Here is a 19771-nt window from a genome sequence, read left to right as displayed (position 1 = left end):
TAACCCTGATATGGGCTGTCCCTTAACTTAATTTAGTATACCACAAATACAATCGCAGTGTATTTTCATTAAGTACATAAGATGTAAATGGATTTGCAGTATACTTAGCATGAAATAAACGTATTTCAAATACATTTTAGTATATTTATTTTTCACTAGGGGGAACATGATCTTTACCTAATATCCTGATGATTTTTGGCATGAAAGAACCATGACCCATGCAATTTATTTTTGGCTATTACTAAATATTTTCCTGTGCTACTTAAAGGGATATTTCAGCCAAGAAACAAATTTTCCCCATGTTTTACTCACCCTCAAGGCACTTAATATGACTTTCTTCTTTAAGAAATAATTGCAGTCCACGTATCATGTATCATCTTTCTTCCAAGCTGTAGAATGGGAGTGAATGGGGGGACATTTTTTTGAAGCTCCAAAAAGTGCATCCATCGATCAAAGAACTGCTCGACACGGGTCTTAACAAAGGTCTTCTGAAGCGAAACGATGCCTTTGTTTAAGAGAAATATCCATATTGACAATGCTATTAACGATAATGTCACACTTCTGTTATCCCTCGGCTGCGCGTGAACCAGAGGCTTGTTTTTCCGGCAAATGGCGCAGGCGTGTGTTGTAAGTTCCGGTGACGAACGCAGCATTTTTTCGTTTTGTTCCAATAGGATACCATCTCCTCTGTGCGGGAGCTTTCGTCACCATCATTTGCTGGAAAAACAAGCCTCAGGTTCACGCAGCAGCAGAGGAAGTCCATTAGCGCATCATTCATACTTTTATTCTGAAAGGATTTAATTTACCCAGAACTCTCACAATGAATGCACCAAGAAACTCATTATGACCTTATTAGGTTTGCAGATTGACAAATTTTTTTGCACGCTCTGGTTGCCATCGCTCTTTCACCGCTTGGTTTTTAGAGACAGGAAACTGATAAAAACTACCTTCCTGCACATGTTGATCATTCGAATGATTTGATTGAAGCTATAGTGCTGCCAAATTTAGTCCCAAGGCATTTTATCTTTCGTCTGGCTTATTACTTTTACTCTGCAGGCGCACATTTGTTGAATATATAGCGGAGGCACAAAACAGGCTCCTTGTTATTCTTATTTGGTGTTTCATTTTCACTCACGCTGACGGCGGGCTGGCTGCTGGCTATGTTTAATGTTCAAATTAGCCTTGAAAGCCGGGCTCTGTTGTTGGCATTAGAGTTGCGTAATGAATTCATTGTCAACGTCGCTGACAGTATTGAATTAGAGTGCAGCGCTTCATTCATCTCACCTGCTGGAGAGCTTATTAAGTTGCCCTGACCAGGTATTCTCGCTCTGTTCCGGTTCATTATGACATAGATTCCATTTTGCACCTATCAATGGATCTGCTTCTGCCCATTTGCCATTATTTATGCTGCACATTTGCAGACTCTTAACCATAGTTCTATATAGGTCTGAGGAAATGCTTAAAACACTCAAGATTAAGATAATTGGCTTCTAGGTTAGCTTAGTTGTAGTCCTCTATTGGTGTTAATAAAATCAATATTGAGCGCAATCTTTATTGGTGTTGGATATTTAGCTGCTCGGATTTCTCTCTCTCTGTGTTCTTGGAATAGACATGTAAGAGATTATATAGAACAAGTATGTATTTAAGTCTGATGGAGTTCTCCAACAGAACATTTGAAATGTTGAAATGAAATCACTATACAGCAGTGATAATGGTTGTGTATTATGAGCGTTATCACTTGAGTGAGAAAACTGAATGCCATCTTGGCAGTGATTCGGCTGCAGGCACTAAGCCACATTTGAAACACAATGCGGCTCATTTTTTATTTGTTTTTGCTCCACTTATTAAAAGTTCCAGCCATGAACTGTCGCACATGCATTGAAAAGTCTGAAATATATCTCTATTCATATCCATTCCACAGTCGGTTGTCTAGACATTTTTCAGATAAATGTCTTATTTAAAATGTTCATTTACTCTCATTCAAGCTACACCAACTAGTCATCCATCAATGCCTTATGTGCAATGAATGAGAAAGCAGTGTTTAAGAATGCATAGATGTAGAATGTGAGAGAGATGTGCAGGACAGCACTGTGCTACAATCCATCATCCTGTTAACTACAGCTGTGTATTGGGTTGATCAGTTGTCTGACCCTCTAACACTTACAATCATTCATTGCGTGTGTTGTGACTCATGTATAATACAGCCAGAAATGTTCTTTGTGCAAATATATGAAGGAGACATCGCCAACTTAAAAGGTATGAAGTCTTTGTCCAAGTTGGATGAATGTGCAATTGTTTTTCCAGTTTGTTTGCCAACAGAGCAGTGATGTGTCCTTGGTTCCAGTGGTTTTTGCATTCATGTTCATACATACCAAAAAATCATGTAGAAGACGGTGTACCTATGGGTTGCACGGTGTACCGGTGCTATACTACCATACCGTGATGCTGATGCATGACGGCCCACCACCATCTAATTCGTTTCACCATAGTTTCAAAACGAACTGAACATCTTTTTACACTTTTCATACTAACGCAGCGATTACGTTGTTTGAAGCGTTGTTTCTGGATTCTGCAATGCATGCATCTTAATCAGACCCCGCGTTGCATGCTCACATATACACACAGGCGCGCACAGTGGTGCGATGTTTAAAGACTTTATTGGGTATTCAGTTGTATTAAAACACAGTAAGGTCAGAGAGTAAATGCATGTACATAGTGATGATGTCACAAACATGCTAATTAGCACGTAACGTCACCTTGCACTATAGTGACGGGTAAAAAATATGCCGGATTTTTACGAGCCTGTTCGTCATTAAAAAGTCTAAAAAGTCTAGCGCAGCTTTAGTTAATACTACAAAATATTGTAGTGTACACTAAATAAGTGTGGTAAAACTATAATATATTACAGAATAATACAGTTTACTAGTAAATACAAGATTTTTTCATCTAGATCTATATTTAGGAAATGTTAGTTTATTTTGTAGATTTTAATTATCAACATGGCACAGCATCGTGATACTACTTGGTATCATGATACTTCAGCTGGTATAGGATCGTAAGATATGTTTGCGGTATTGTGACAAAACTAGTAGCCTACCTAGCATTCTTTTGGGATATGAATGTATCCCATAAATCACTGGAAAGGGTGTAATCACATAAAAATGACAGTATAATTTAAAACCATTTATTTTAATATTACAGGTAATTGGATTTAATTAAATCCAAACATACAAACATAAATATTATAAATATCTTATTCGCAATGCATCATGGGATGTTTTAGTTTGGGATAGCTCCAGGTGATGTTTTAGTTTCCATGGTAATAGCAACATCTCTGATTGGTGGAGCTCTCTTTAGGATTATGTCTGATGGAGTACTTCACTTGATATTTGCCCATTAAATATTATTTAATGATGCAGAAAACACAATGATTTGTGGCTTGTACAGAGGCATAACATTTTCTGGTTGTGTTAAATTGCACCAAACTACATTTAGACCGTATATTTGTCTGCTGCGAATTTTAATTCCCGAGCCCTTCATCAGCTGTTTAAAATGCATTAGTGTCGTAATTCAACCCGCCGGTTCTCACACTATTGGGAATCTGCCACTACTGCATGATAGAAACTATACCTCCACCATCACATATTCTGTTTAAAATCTCTGCTGCCCCTCTAGCAGAGCTTTTAGTAACTCTAATTTCTCCGTTTTATCGGAGGCTTTATTGTATGATAATGTCACAATTCAACTGATTAAAAGCTGCTGGGAAGCAATGAGATGCTTAATAATGACTTGGTTTGTACTCGGCTCGCTTTAAATGAAAGCGTCTCGGTAACAGTGAGTCAGACCCATTGGAAATTAGATCTGGATGTTTCATCAAGGTTGTGAATATCTAATTCATTTGAGGTTCTTCTTTTAGAGCTTAAGATGAAAGGAATTTATATTTCACTTTGAGTCTATGATCAAACTTAAAGCCAAAGGTCCTGGCTGTATTAACACAATACACGTGACCAAAAATTGTAGTTTATTTCATTAATTATCTGTTTGTGTTTTGCATCTGATTGTCCTTATATACATGAACTGATCATAATGTCTTGGCAGTATGAGTTGATTTGATGTTGCGTACGGTTGGATTTAAGTTATTAACTGGTCATCAGGAAGGATGTTCAGAGAGAACATTTTTTGTGAGGTCAGACTGTGGCGTGTTTAACAAGGCTTTTAAAAGAGCTTTCAAAGGCAACATCTTATCTTGGTACAACTAAGAGCTTTTTTTTTTAAGTCAGTTGTTACATTAGTGTTTCCTGGCAAAAGAATCAAACCCGTTCAGTGTTTTTAAGACGGAAAAAGCACTTATTTTAATTTGACATGCTGATTTCCTCTTCAAGTCACAAGTTCTTTATTAAACTCCAAAGAGCCTGCGTCACTAATGTACTGGTAAAATATCAAACCATTGGTGGAAATTCTCAGTAAAGTTCTTACAGATTATATAGACTTAATAACTGAGATTTTAATGTAAAGGGGAATTTATTTTCATACTTCTGTATCTCACTCTCAACAACTTACTGTATCTTTTGACTGCAGAGGCCAAGGACCAAGGGTCTTATTTCATGCATTCAACTACTGTTGCTTTAACATTTTTCTACAGCTCTTAAATACCGTCTGTAATAATAAACACAAAACATGGGTACGTTCATACAGTCACTTTTTAGGATTAACAACCGTATTTACTTACGGGCGTGAGTCTGTTTGAACGAGAAACCGAACTCAAGCCTGTATGGTATTCGCACGCGACGCTTGTAACCATAGTGACGGACGTACACATGAAAGATGGTGCATACTACAGACATTATCGCAATGGATTTAGTGCTATATAGCAAAACTAGGCGCGATTTTATTCGCAAAGAAGTAATAAACACTCCAAATAAATAGAAAATGATGTTGTTTTTATCGCTCCTTTTGCCAAGTGAATTTTAAACGGACAAATTAGGAGATACAATTGTGTTTTTCCCTCTAGAGTTTACACATAAAGAGATTTACTCTTCGAAGGGAGTAGGGCATAGGGATGATCACTTCGGAATGGAACGCTGGGTTAGTTGTCCAGTACGATTCCATTCACACAGCAGGGCTTCTCCGCAAATGCGGTTGTGAGTCCCAAAAATGTAAAGGTGTGAGTTCGGTTATACAATACGGTTGTCAAACTCGTAAATAACCGAACTGCGTGTGAACACAACCGTATTAAGAACTCAAATACAGGACTGACAACCGAATTCTGGTGCTGTATGAACGTAGCCATGGTGTCCAAGACGAAACCAAACTATACTTGCCACATTTTAAATAAAAAAGATATAATTATATGTACAGTACATGTATTTGTGGTACCTAAATTTTGGCCACTACGCCACCTTCTATCCAAACATAACACAACTAAATGACAATACATAAAGGTACAATCTTTTTGTTTTAAACCTCAACAGCCATGAATACAACCGTAGACGGTAGACCCACCCCCCACTGAAATCCTCTTTCACCCACATTTAATGATCAAATATCTCCTCATTTTCTTTGATTGTGTCACATGTTATTGTGAACAAACAAATTGCTTTTCACTGGAAACCACTGGTCTCCTGATTCGATTCGATTGCGATTATTATGTCATCGATTCAATTTGATATCCCGATGCATCGCGATGCGTTGCATCATCCATTTTAAATATCACTGCTCAAGTAAGTCTGTCTCCCTCACACTTTAACACTGAAGATTCAAGATTTTATTTGTCACGTACATTTTGTAAACATGCAGTGAAATGTTCATTTGGTACACTCATAAAACTGTGCAACATAGAGAAGAAAATAAAAAATGTAGAAAATATATATACAAAGGAAAATAACAAAAACAATTTATTTACATCCCACCAAACGCGACTTGCGCGAATGAATCGCGCTATTCGCGCCTAGTTGGACTCTTGAACTTTTTGAGTTTACTCGCGTCATTCGCGCATGAAATTCACAACAGACGCAAGCTCGAAAAAATTAAATGGTGGCCGAAATGCCCGTTGGAGCATAGTAAGTTTCATTTTCACTTTCAACAACTTCTGATTGCATTTCTAGCGAGAAATTAGTATTGTAGTTTTTAAATATGTGATTAGTTATTGCAAAGACGCTCTCTGTTTATAATTCAAATAGACTTCAGATGCACTTCTTATCTGTTTCTCTGGGCTGCCTTCGTGCACAGACACTGCACGTCACTACTAGAGCAAGCTCCTGATTGGTTAACGCGGCACGAATCTTCGCCAAAGTTCAGATTTTTCAACTCGTGAGTTTCGCACGTCAAACCCCTCATTCGCGCGAATCGCGGCGCAGGATGTCCTATCGCGTCTTTGCATTGACTTAACATGTAAATCACTTCACGCTTCATTTGTGCGAATCGCGCCGCAGGATGTCTTATCGCGTCTTTGCATTGACTTAACATGTAAATCACTTCACGCTTAACGCTTCATTCGCGTTTGGTGGGAACGCAGCTTGAGAAGTTTAAAGATTGTTCTCTTATGATAACTAGGAGTTTAAATAAGAGATCAGTGTTGAGGTAGACAGCAAATGGCAATGGAATCCGAAATGTGCAAATATATGTTAATGGGTTATAATTACAATGGTAAAGTGCCTTAAAGTGCGGGATGTGTCCATATTAAGGTGTCTAATGGCCTGGGGGGAAAAGCTCTTCTTGAGCCTCTCTGTTTTGGCCAACAGACTGCGGAAACGTCTACCAGACTGCAGTAGACAGAAAAGAGAATTAGCAGGGTCTTTAATGATTTTGACAGCTCTGACTTTGCATCGCCTGTTGTAGATGTCGTGCAGAGAGGGAAGAGCCGACCCAGAGATGCACCCAGCTAAGCGCATCGCACGCGAGATAGAACAGTGACAACGGGCACATAGGCTATGATGTTTAATTGCATCGATTATATGTTTGTATGCATCCATGCAGTAATCGTTCACATCTGCATCGTAAAATCGATTCTTTTTGACAGCCCTAACGTTCTGTTTGTTTGTTGCTGTAGAACCTGCTGGAGAAGTCAGCGGAGAGAGAGACGCGTCAGGAGTACGCTCTAGCCATGATCCAGTGCAAAGTGCTCAAACAGCTGGAGAATCTGGACCAGCAGAAATATGATGATGAGGACATCACCGATGACATCAAGCTCCTCCTGGAGAGATTGGGAGAGAGTGTCCAGGACCTCAGGTGAACGCTGTTGAATGCTGTATGTCCTCTTCATGACAAACTTGGCTCAGGTTTTGGATGGAAATACATTTGTATGTATTCACCACACAGTTTATTAGTCTGCGTCCCTGCTGATGCGGAATGACACACTCTGCTGTTTAATTCTTGAAGAGATAGTTCAGCGGAAATGAATATTCTCTTAAAAAACCTTCAAAGTTCATTTTGATCCAGATGATGACGTTTTTTTCTCTTGTTGTTAACGCAGCTCTTTCGATGAGTACAGCTCTGAGCTGAAGTCTGGCCGGCTGGAGTGGAGTCCAGTACACAAATCTGAAAAGTTCTGGAGGGAAAATGCTGTTCGCCTCAATGAAAAGAACTACGAGCTGCTCAAGTAAGACAGTACGGCTGAACACTATACAGTATAACACACAAAGATAGAAATGTGGGACGCGGTGGCGACTGGTGCACATTTCTTTTGAGGGGGCGCAACAAGCCATTTGACATGTGATGTAAACATATAATGACTGCTTATCTAAAAAAAAAAGGTTTAACTATCAAAGCATTTGATAGGGTTTATTAGCTGTAATAAGGTGCCAGTCCACATGAAAGAAATATTGGCAGCGGTCCAGATGCTCATTTTCATCATTATCTCGAAGTAGTTAAATCAATTCGTCACCTCGACCCTTCTGACAGCCCGCTTGAAATCCTAATCTACTCATCGCATTCATCTCATCACCACAATCAGCTCAAATTCTGTCAAATTTCATTCCTCCATCTCTTGCTCTCAGCGTGTAGGTGATTTGGTACGTTTGAACCTTCTCGCTCTATCCTGAGCCCCTCATTTTGTAGTTTTCTCACGACTTATCATTTCCCCGCTTTCCGTGCGACGCAGATCCGTCTCGCACTTAACCTATTGTAAAGGCTTGGGAGAAATGATATTCCTCAGATCAACAAGCCTCCCGCTGCGTGTTTCTCCATATTCGCGTCTTATTGAAATGGCAGAACCTTTCATATTTTCCCAGACCGAGGCGAGCGCCACGTACAGTCAACCAAGATGTATTTGCTCACTCCGGGTTTAGCTTCACCCCGGAGCTGTTTGTGATTGCTTGCAGTCACCTGAAATAATTGTCTGTCTGTGCTTCCCGCCAGGATACTGACCAGGTTGTTGGAGGTGTCTGATGACCCCCAGGTTATTGCTGTGGCGGCTCACGACGTTGGAGAATATGTGAGACATTATCCTCGCGGCAAGAGGTGAGACACCGTCCTTCACGCTTTATTTGCGGGTGTCAGGGATTGGTTTTTAATACCCAAATGTGTCCTGTAGCTCTGGATGATTATAGAGCTGAGAACCACTTAGGTTAGAGTTATTACCGTGCCGTGTAATTGCACACACACGATCGTAGCAGTGACTATTCACGTTAACATTACTTCAAAGTGCACGGCGTACCAGCTCATCCAGCCTGACCCATTGCCAGGTATTGCCACAACTCTGCATACATTTGACATTTTTGACACATATCATTTTTTAATTTTGGGCCCATGCGCATATCTTGCTTTTATTTAATGGTTTTATAGCCTGTGGTATGACATAATAAAAGTGTGTCGAATAAGATGCTGCTCAATTCCAAATCGACAATGATTGGCTGGCTGATACTTTTTCCACTCCAGACTCTTCATTCCCCGAGGGTGACCAGTTACAACACTTTCTTCTTCAGAAAACCCAACTGCTTGAAAAAAAATCACATCTATAGGGGGTCGTTGGACCGCACCACCCCTGGTTTTAACCCTACAACTATACCACTTCAGATAAGATCTCTTGTCACAGATGAACATCAGTCTAAAAGAGCTGAACCCATTTGTGACAAGTGCAGAGATCTCCGTTTTGTTCTCCAAGATGTGGTTTAGTTGTAACTGCAGCTAATTATGGAAAATCACTAACTTTAAAGGGGTCATATGGCGCGAATACGTGTTTTTCTGTGCCTTTGGTGTGTTATAAGTTGCCCATGCATGTATTAGCCACGTAAAATTGCAAAAATGAAAGTGTCGGAACAAAAGATGCATTCTATCTAAAAGCGAATGCTCACCCAGACCTGCCTGAAACGCCTCGTGTAACCACACCCCCACAAATCTACGTCAGTTCGTGGTATGAGTTGACTAAGACCGCCCAAATGTATACGCAAGTAAGGTGGACGTACCTGTCAGTACAATTGCTTTGGAACCTGATGTTCCAAATAAGAGGCGTCACACGCTTGCAGTATTCGACCAATCACTACGCACTGGTTAATTGGCCAATCATAGCACACATCGCTTTTCAGAGCGATGAGCTTTGTAAAAAATCCACGTGTCACCTGAATAAATAAGCTTTCCATTGATGTATGGTTTGTTAGGATATGACCAAATTTGGCCAAGATACAACTTTTTAAAACTCTGGAATCTGAGGGTGGAATCTTTAATTTAAACAGAGTTAAATTAAACCGTCTGAAAAAAAAAACTGGACTAGATTTTCTCGAATTACAAAAAATGAAAAAAAGACATGGCCTAATATTCATGTATAACAAAAATGAATAAAGAGTGGAAATATAAAGTGTGATATTCTGCTATTCTCACCCTCCGTAACATTTTTAAAGGACTGTTTACACACACACAAAGATATTTACATCAAGTTTGATTTTACGTGAAGAAACACATTTATCAGTACCTTTCAAACGGGTTAACAGATTACTTGATATTTTTCTAGTTAAATGCTTAATATTCTTTTGTCATGCTGTGTACTACTTTTTGCATACTCGTTACCGATATAGGTAGTTTTCCGCATTTAAAAAGATGTTACATATATAATTTTGTATTAAAATATACTTCAATAATTTATTATGTATGATTAGTAAAAACTTGCTTAGGCGTCATGGCTTCGTCTTTTTAGCAAAACATGCTGTGGGATTAACAGTTTTAAATGGTTACGGTAAAGAGAAGGCTTTTTTTGTAAAAAACTGTTAGTAAAAGTTTTGAAATTAGTTGACATGTTAACGTTAACATGTCATCCCTTGTTTTTGATGAATTTAAGGGAAATGTGTTGATGCGGCTGTATTTAAGAAAATCATGTTTGACATTGTGAAACCAAGATTTCGCCTCGCAACAACAGACTGGCATCTTGTAGAAATCTAGCCCGAGATTAAATCTGGCTGCTGTAACAGCGTGATTTTTGTCATTTTGTTTCTGCTTTACCCCGGAGGTGCTGATTGTGCTGAGCATTGCCTGAGAACTCCAGCTGTTGTTCTGCATCATTCCCAGAGTTAGATTAAAATGCAAAAATCTCCAAACCGCTGTGTGCTCAAGCAACTGACAGAACATAATAATCTTGACCTGCATCTTTCTGTCCTTCAGGGTGATTGAGCAGCTGGGTGGTAAACAGCTAGTGATGAACCACATGCATCATGAAGATCAGCTCGTCCGCTACAACGCCCTGCTGGCCGTCCAGAAGCTCATGGTGCATAACTGGTAAGCACGAATGCGAAATGATCGAACATCAATTTGGTGTTTAAATACTTCAAATGTATCTTAACAACGTAATATTCATAGCATATTCATTATGCATACTGTATATATGTAATGAATTATTCAGTGGACATTTTGTCCTTCCAACATTGATGTTCGATTAAGATCCGGAGCACAAAATAACCAGAACAACATGGTTAACTTTCCTCTCCACGTTTGATGTCTTTGCCGCGCTGTGTATTGTGTAGCGAACTGTTGAATTAGGCTGCCAAGATGCCAGCTCGGCTTCAGGTAGAGCGAGTGCAACCCAACACAAGTACCTCATTACTGTGCCTGTACTCGTCCCTGTGAGCCTCAGATTATACTTTCAACAACACAGCCGATGTGTTTGAAATGCAACAGACGTTCATCCACTCCTCCAGAGACTTCACACTCTGGTGTCATAAATAGAAATTGTTCCCTGTTACTAAGTTATTAAGATAACTTTCAATCTCTTTATTCAAATGGAAGATTTAGCACCAAATTGAGCAGAATACAAGTGGCTTTAAATGCTGTCCGACTGCTTTTGTGTTACTATGCTATAGGGAGCGTGCGGTAATACGAAGTGACACGCTCTGTAAAGTATCGCTGAATAATTCATCTTTACCATTGGTCTCACCGGAGGACAAATAAATATAAGCCCATGGGAAACCGACTGTAGTGTTTGTACTCCGAAGCCAGCCTGAGGCATATACAACTAACATATTTTCTACCTTAGAAAAGGTACTAGGGTTATTATTAGCCATTAGCTAAATGGTTCGTGGGTAAATTTTCAAGATTATTGCTGCAGCGGTTTGTGAGGAGAAGCATGTCTCAACAAATGAAAATGGGGGTCGGCAAGTTTGGATTGTTCTCTGAAATAATTAAATAGCTGCCTCTAATACAGAGGGAACGGTTATGAAAAAGATGAAAGTGGACTGAGGTGGCAAAGCGAGGTGAAGGTCAACTGTTGTTTGTGCTTTTAATTGCGGTCACAGGGGATGTATTAGCAGGACGATTGAGCTAACTCGAAGAGGTTTCCAAGGCGCTGTGAAAACGAGCCGTACAAGAATAGACGTTCACTGCCTGCTCTCAAATGCCATCTTTGCAATCCGCTTGCATCCTCAAACCTTGTTTCCTTTAACCGTGTTCTTCTCAAGAACTTTCCGGCTCGCTTTCCCATCTGTCGTGATTGTCAGATGTGTTCTCACAGGAGGGACATGGCATTTATTGCTTTGCATCACACGTGTTTCGTTTTTGAGTACTGATCAAAATTGATCTTCTTTTGTTGTTGTTGTTGTGCATCCTCTTTTTGTTCACACCCAGCAGGATACAAAAATGAACCCATCAGGAGAGGTTCTGCTTTCGCCACGCTATGGCTGCCGTTTTTCCCCGTTCTTACTCCGTAGAGACTGTTTGGTGTCATGGCAACAGCAGAGGAGAAGATGCTCGAGTTGGCACAGTTTTGGATGGCTTACTTTGTACAGCGCTGGCTTTATTGTATCTCTGGAGACGTGGTGATGTGCGTCTGCAGCAATGCAGCCGCTAGATGCCCAGTCTGAGATGTTGCCATAGCGCAGGTTGTTCGATGCAGCGCAGCGTGAAATCTCTCACCGTTGTAAACCTTAATTTGATCAGAAATGAAGTCCAGAGTCAAATAACTTACTTGCGCACAGTCACACTTTCATCATATTTAGCAAAGTATTTATTCGTTTAAAAATGTGAAAACTTTCCCGCATCGAAATCAGTTTGCTGCCGTTTCGAACATTGACCGTTATGGAGCTGCAGACACTACAATTCAAAGTATCTCAGCAATATGCGTGTCCTTGGGGAATAGAATCAAAGACTTTGCCATTGTTAGGGCCGTGCTCGGTTAAACTGCATGACAGATGCATGAATTGTGGATTTTAAGACTTAATGCTGTGTAGTGGAATGTGAATGAAAGGATGTTTCACATTACAACCATTTGCTGACTAAAGACGTTCTAGAGATTTCTACAGTCTTACGGCAGTAATGTTCATCGCTGGACTGCGGTTACATTTGTGAGTTTGAAAACTCATTATTACAAATTCTTAAAGTGGGAAGCGTTTGAAATAAATAATTTTAGAAGTACTGTACTCCACAGTGGAATAGAGGAATTCATTTGAATCATCGTATTGATTGAACAGTAATTCCGACAGTAGGAATGCGTGGTTGAAGTTCATTTTTAAAGACGTTCCAGCTCACGTGGGGAAAACATTGAGCGTTTGTTTGCTTCATTTCAACTCGGATTCCTTGAACAAGTCTTTGTTGAGAGATTAAAATTAAAAAGCAGTGCTGTGCCGTCAATATTGGATCCGATAGGAATGGCTCAGCAATTTTATGTGAGTAAAACATATTTGTACTATGCGTCACTATTGCTTTGTTAGAGATCGCTTGATATGTCCTGATAGTATTACCTGGGGACCTTTAGTCATTTGTAATAATTGTAATCGGCATCTCTGTGATTTGGCGGGCTCATATATGATTTTTCAAGGTTTTATCCACCGTTTGCGAATAATGGAGGCTGTTTTGAAGTGTTTTGATATTATTTCTGGTGCTGGGTCATATCCATATCTGCCAACACTGTCGTTTTGGCCGGGAGTCTACCGTTTGTTTATTTATCATGAAAACTATAACATTTGAGACCCGCGATCGCGGTGATCTTTTGTCCTGTTCGCGGGTCTTTAATGCTGACATGTACGGTCATATATCACTAAACACCATACAACTATAGGCTATACAAACTATACGCAAAGCCTTGCCATCACATCCGAGAAATAAGTCCGTAAATTTGAGTAAAATCACGTTACGTAACATTACGTGTCTAACCAAATTCACAGAATGCTCCAACTAAGTCAACTACGCAAGCTGTTATCATAGCAGTGGGCTTTTACTTCCAAGTCTTCTATGCGGCCCGCCCTTAAAAACCGAGCGTTTCTCCAGCCGGCCTCAAACCCAGGGTAGAAAATAGCCCATTACTTATTGATTTTGATGTTTTTGAATGTAAAAACCAAGCGAACGTCATAAGTAGACATCAGACAATATTATAAAACAATAAAAACGGCCAGTTCACTGGACCTTTAAAACAACTAGATACCGAATAAAGCTGAAGTCATATTTAATGTTTATGTTGTCAGACATAAAATAATAGTTACAGACAAATGTTTATGTTCATATAACTTTAAGCTGCTGTTTGGTCGTGAACGGAGAAGATGCAGAGAGACATTTTTCCACTCACTGAAAGTTAAGGTCTGTCCAAAATGGCATTAGTCGCTATCGCTCTCTGAAGGAAAAAAGTCTGTAAACACCGCACCATTGGTTTGTGCACGCCTGTGTATGAGAGCACGCGATGCGGAGGTCCGATTGAGTGACAGATGCATGCTTTACAGTAACAACGCCACAAACAACGTTAGAGATCGCTGTGTTGTTATAAAAAGTGTAAAAAGATTTTCAGTTCTTTTAAACTATGGCGAAACAAATTAGATGGTGGCAGGCCGTCATAGTCTAATGTCTTGATGTTTATACACGCGCCTGGCTCCGCACCGCGAGTCTCCGCTGATCCCGCGTGGGGTTTCCCAAATGGACGAGGCATTTAGTAATGAATGGGAAACATGGGTCCCTTCACGATCGCTTTCAGGACAGGGGTACCTCCGGCTGCTTATGATCACGTTCTGATGAAAGGAAATGATTGGATGCTACCAACTCCACAAAAAGGGGAATTACAAACTGCCGTCATTGTAATCCTTCAAAATGACGGACGGCCTTCAGATTTTTCCATCACTGGTATAAAAAATCTGTCAATGACGGAGAATTTTTGGTTAACGTGACCTCTACATTTTTGTTCTTCTGAATTAAAAAAATTCAGTATTAAAAGTATTTTACTTTTTGCCTTTCAAACTCATCCACACAAGGTCACTGAGTCATGGTTGTATTTACCCAGGGTTGAACAGACACGGTAAAGAATTTTATACGCCACTCATCACTTTAGATCACTTTATTATTCCTTGCTACATTTCCACAATAGAGGATGAACAAGGATAAAAAAGGAATTGACATATTTGCTGACTTTCCTTGCTGTACCTTTATAATACCCTCCATGAAAAGAAAGTCAAAAGGCTCTTAAATTCATCAAGTTGACACCGTGTTCCCTCTCTTATATCTTGTGGTTTGGGTCGATTGCAAGTTGGTTGGAAATGGAATGTGCGGTGAGCATGTTGCTTCATCCTAACGGTGTGATTGTTTTGTGCATCCTGTTTGTTTTTGAGCACTGTATTTGCATTTGTTTTGTTCTTCAATGCTCTTTTATATAGCGCTCAGAGATGCAGTATGTATGTTAAACAAAACACTTTACAATACGGTGTCTACACCGGACGCGACTGGCACGACACGACAAAAGACATTAAAAAACGCATTAGAACCCATTATAGAGAAAAATTTTGTCCACACTGGATGCGGCGCGACAAACCCATTAGTTGCTGGAGGCTGGCAGTGGGACCGAACTACAGCACGATCACACAATTATGCACGTACGCACCGATTACCAACAAAACACAGGCATATGACTTAGTTTGACTTACCGCGTGCAGTTCATGTCCGGCATCTTTTAGCACTGGGACCGCGCCATCTATCAGTTTCAAACGATCTGCAAATCCAGCGTTATATCCATCGTTTATATAACATTCATCACTGAAATGCCTTGAACAAACAGACACACCTAAACTTCACTATCGCAAGAGTAACGAGCTGCAGCGCAGCGAAGCCAAACTTGACGCAGCGCAGCCAATCTTGATGGCAAGCGGGTCTCGCTCGTCGGTTGGCGCGTGGGCGGGCTCTTTCTTTCGCCTTGCCATGCTTTTCTGGGAAAATTGCCCAATAAAAGGAGTAGGATCCTGACTTTTAAATAAACTTTCCGAAACAAGTTGGAGTGCTGAGGGAGTGTATCAAGCACAGAAATACTACGTCATACGTCCAACTCGTTTTTTAACAAGTTGACCATGTTAAGCATGAGAAGCCAGTACGTTTAACAGTGTAAAGAAGTCAGAAAGCATGACATAGCATGTTACCTCCACTTTAAAATCGACGCGTTTTAGAAAGGCGAAGCATATACAGTAGGAGCTACAATAATGTACGGTGAAAAATAATGATTTTTCCCTCCTTAAAATGTATAAACACATTGTATTGCACCAAAAGCCCAAGTTAATGTTTTTAATCATGTCATACACCCCTTTAACTAACAATGAAAAATACTTCTACAGCATTTATGTGTCACGGTATGTGAGCGTATAAAAAAGCACGACGAAGAAGTACAATCCAAAAAGGTATAAATAATGAATTCATTAATAAATCCACAGGAGAAATGAGCATCCACACACAGTAACACAAACAATAACCGACCAAGAACTGTGGATAACACAGTGTTTAAATGCACGGGGAACATTGTCAGGTAGATCAGAAACAGATGCGGGACTAATTTACTAATGATGAACTCAGGCAAAGGAACACTGAATACAAAACCAAAACAGACTAAAACTGTGACATTACAGATCTTGGTTCATGATATTTTAAGCATTTACGAATACGTTTTTAAAATCACAATTTTTACTTTTAACATTTATTAGTGCACAAAGAACTAACATGAATAATTGTATTGACATTATACTGGGATACATTTTCATTTTCTGCTAAAAAGCACACGAGTCAATGTCTGAAATACGGTTGTGAACACATTATAATAAGGCTGTCTTTGTTAACGTTAGGAAATGCATTAACTAACGAACATTACAATAAGCAATATTGTTTTTCATTATTTAAAAATCTTTGTTAATGTTAGTTAATGCATTTCCTAACGTTAACAAAGACAGCCCTATTATAAAGTGTTAACAACCGTATTTCAGACATTGACTCGTGTGCTTTTTAGCAGAAAATGAAAATGTATCCCAGTATAATGAACTTCCATTGTAAAATACATTCGAGAGGTAGAGTAATGTGCTCCACTGCATATTGATTTTAGACCGCCATTATAACTAAAGTTTCTAAATGACTTCATTCATAGTCAAGGTGGAAGTGAACCTTTTAAAATGAACAGCCTTTATCAAAGTGAACATTTCCAAAAGACCCTTTTTAATGCGGTATATCTAAATGTTCTCCTGCTCATATTTCTATTATGAGGCTGTGCTGAAGTTAACACAGAACAGTGTAGTTAATCTTCATTAATATTCAATTAAACATGCTTGAAAAAATAGACCCTGTTACCGCTTGTACATATAAATTGTTTGCAGGTAGCTTGTCTATCTTGAATCCATAACAACACATTAGTCAGAATATATTTAAAGATATTAAAGTACAATTAGTTAGTGATGCAAACACACCTGTCATTTTCTATTTATACGATTAATTTATGAACTTAGATTAGGGAAATGAGTACGTTTTCTCCTTAATAATTTATGAACATGTTAAATTGAATTGATATTCTTTAATAAACATTTTAGCTAATTTAATAAACGAGATGGAGGTGGAACTTATAAACACCATGCACTGTGCTGTGTTTTACCTTTTTTGTGTGTTTTTCAGTTTTTCTTAATTTCTCTTTTAAAGCTGCTTTGGAACAATGCACATTGTGAAAAGCTTTATAGAAATAAAATTGAATTGAATTGAACTGGTCTTCATCCTTTCTGGTTTCTTTTTAGCTCTATTGAAGGATCCTCTTAAGGATATCTCTCTCTCCAGCTCATCACTGACGCACAATTGTTTCCATGTAAATGTCACTTGATGTATTGAAGACTGCGGACTCGGTAGCTCTTTAATAAGCTGTTTCATCCGCCAAGTGACAATTAATGAATGGCAGGTGTGTGCTAATATAGTCATTTGGCTAAGAAACGAAGGAAAGATCTATTGTGCTCTCTCTAAATCATCCGCTCGTTTAAAAGCTGAGATGTCTGAAGCAAAGCACACCACTTCACAAAATGTCACGGTTTAAGGGAAACGGTTTTCAGTGTTTGACATGAAGAGCAGACGGCTTTGACACGACTTCAAAATTGTGGCCACTTAAGTCTCGGGAAGATTCAAATGACAGCGATAGCCTCACCTGAAACCACATTATGTCAGGATTCACGTTTTCAGTGTTCAGAGAGGAGGGAATGGAACCCTCATTCAGGTGGATAAGTTGAATTGAACGCTGTTTGAATGAATTTGTGCTGAACTGAACAGCTGTGGGTTGAGAAATACTGTGAACGGACTTTCATGTCTTTGTAACCTCTTTCATTTCCTTTTAATTTTCACCGTGCTTAAATTGCCGGCTGAAAACCTGCAATTTTACCTCCATAAAGCCTTGCGTATTACCCTGAAATACAAAGAGGGACGTCACTTCATAGTTGTTAAATGCATAATGCTTCATTGGTGTGTTTTTTTTGTAGGGAGTACCTGGGAAAGCAACTACAGTCCACTGAGCAATCGACTCCAGCTGTGGCTGCCCGGAGCTGAACTGGCCCTGTGCTTGTGTGTGTATGATGTAGTGTTTGTCTGTGTGAATGTTTATCTGTGCTACGTAATGAATATTTCAAACAAAAAGCCATTCGGCGAGTTGATAAACTGTACCTCTTATTTTTTGTTGTGCATTGTTGTTGTGAAATCACGTAATCTAGAGTATTAAGAAATTGTATTTATGTCTTTAAATGTAAAACAATGAGTATGCATTCCAATAAAGAGTCTTGTGCAACAAATAACATGTGTTGACTTATTTTTTTTGACTGTAAAAAACTTAAATAATTAAGTCTCGCTGGGGCCAATAGACTGTTTCAGCAGCAGCAACAACATAAACGAACGTTGTGTGGCCCAAACTTCCTCAAAGTTTGAATTTAATTCAATACAATTGATATACATTTATTCACATAAATTAATACTAATTCATTAAATCTAAAATAAATTGTTATATCATAACCAAACACAGACTGGAAGTTAACTTCGGACCAGGTGCGTGCGTCCGATGAAACCGTCAGCTTTGCATCGACATACAGTATTGCACAAAAGTGCTTAGGCCGACCCGTATTCCAGTCCTTGTTTGTGGACTTTTCCCCACTCCTGTTCCCCCAGGTGAAAAAAGTACACTATAATACATTTAAATGTATTTTTAAAGTGCTTTATTTTCATGCACAAAACGTTTTTAGTACTTCACACAAAGATCTAAGTGCATAAGTGTGCTATTTTGAGACACCATGAATCAAAGTACTAAAAACTATATTTTTAATATATTAAGTATACCAAGGTCGCAGTTTTGTGTAAAAGAAGTTGATCTCATATCGCAAACTTAGCTCTGTGAACCCACTGGCTCTTTCTGCTTCCATTAGAACATCATTTTTGTCTTGTTCAATGTTATCCTGTCCTTCAGAAATTTGTTCTACCTACAACAACGTTATCTCACAAATATTAGATGAACATGCCCCAGTTAGGAATAGGCTAGTGCCATCCACTCATGCATCACTCTGCTTCACTACAGAACTCTAATTATGAAATCTAACACAATATCTTGACAGCTTGATCCACTGCTCTACTTAAGACATGTGTTTCAGATATATCGCCTACCATAACTAATCTAATAAATTGTAGTTTAGTATCTGCTATTGTTCCTGAAGAATTCAAAATTGCACATTCCTCACAAAAACCTTGGAGAAGGTAGTTGCCACTCAGCTAAGAAATTATCTAAGTGCACATGATTTCTTGGAAACTTTCCAGTCTGGCTTTCGCCCATCGCACAGCACAGTAACAGCACTTGTTCGTGTAATGAATGATATTCTACTATTGATGGATTCTGGTTGTACTACCATCTTAATTTTACTAGACTTAAGTTCAGCATTTGATACTGTCTGTCATCAAATTCTCATTCTCCTGGCTTCAAGGGCACTGTTCTTTCTTGGTTCACATCATATTTCAACTACAGAAAATACTTTATTGCCATGCAAGGCTATACTGCCCTACAAAGGCAAAAGACCTTAACTCGCTAGAGTGAATCTGAGAAAAATTACTTTAAAGTTTTTTATTT

General features: G+C 39.1%; 1 protein-coding gene across 2 annotated transcripts in view; it reads left to right on the top strand.

Annotated features, from left to right (window-relative positions):
- atp6v1h (ATPase H+ transporting V1 subunit H) overlaps positions 1-18458 on the top strand; it is a 39407-nt gene extending 20949 nt beyond the window's left edge. For both annotated transcript variants that reach the window (XM_057334054.1, XM_057334053.1), the window contains 5 exons: positions 7049-7227; positions 7472-7597; positions 8356-8457; positions 10588-10701; positions 18150-18458. In XM_057334054.1, coding sequence (XP_057190037.1) covers positions 7049-7227; positions 7472-7597; positions 8356-8457; positions 10588-10701; positions 18150-18216 — 588 coding nt within the window. In that variant the 3' untranslated portion in view covers positions 18217-18458. The remainder of the gene's footprint in view (positions 1-7048; positions 7228-7471; positions 7598-8355; positions 8458-10587; positions 10702-18149) is intronic.
- The last annotated feature ends 1313 nt before the right edge of the window (positions 18459-19771 follow it).

This window comes from Triplophysa rosa, linkage group LG5, assembly GCF_024868665.1.
Source record: "Triplophysa rosa linkage group LG5, Trosa_1v2, whole genome shotgun sequence".
Lineage (NCBI taxonomy): Eukaryota > Metazoa > Chordata > Actinopteri > Cypriniformes > Nemacheilidae > Triplophysa > Triplophysa rosa.
Note: the sequence above shows the minus strand (reverse complement) of the source record. Positions and strands in the feature narration are given on the sequence as shown.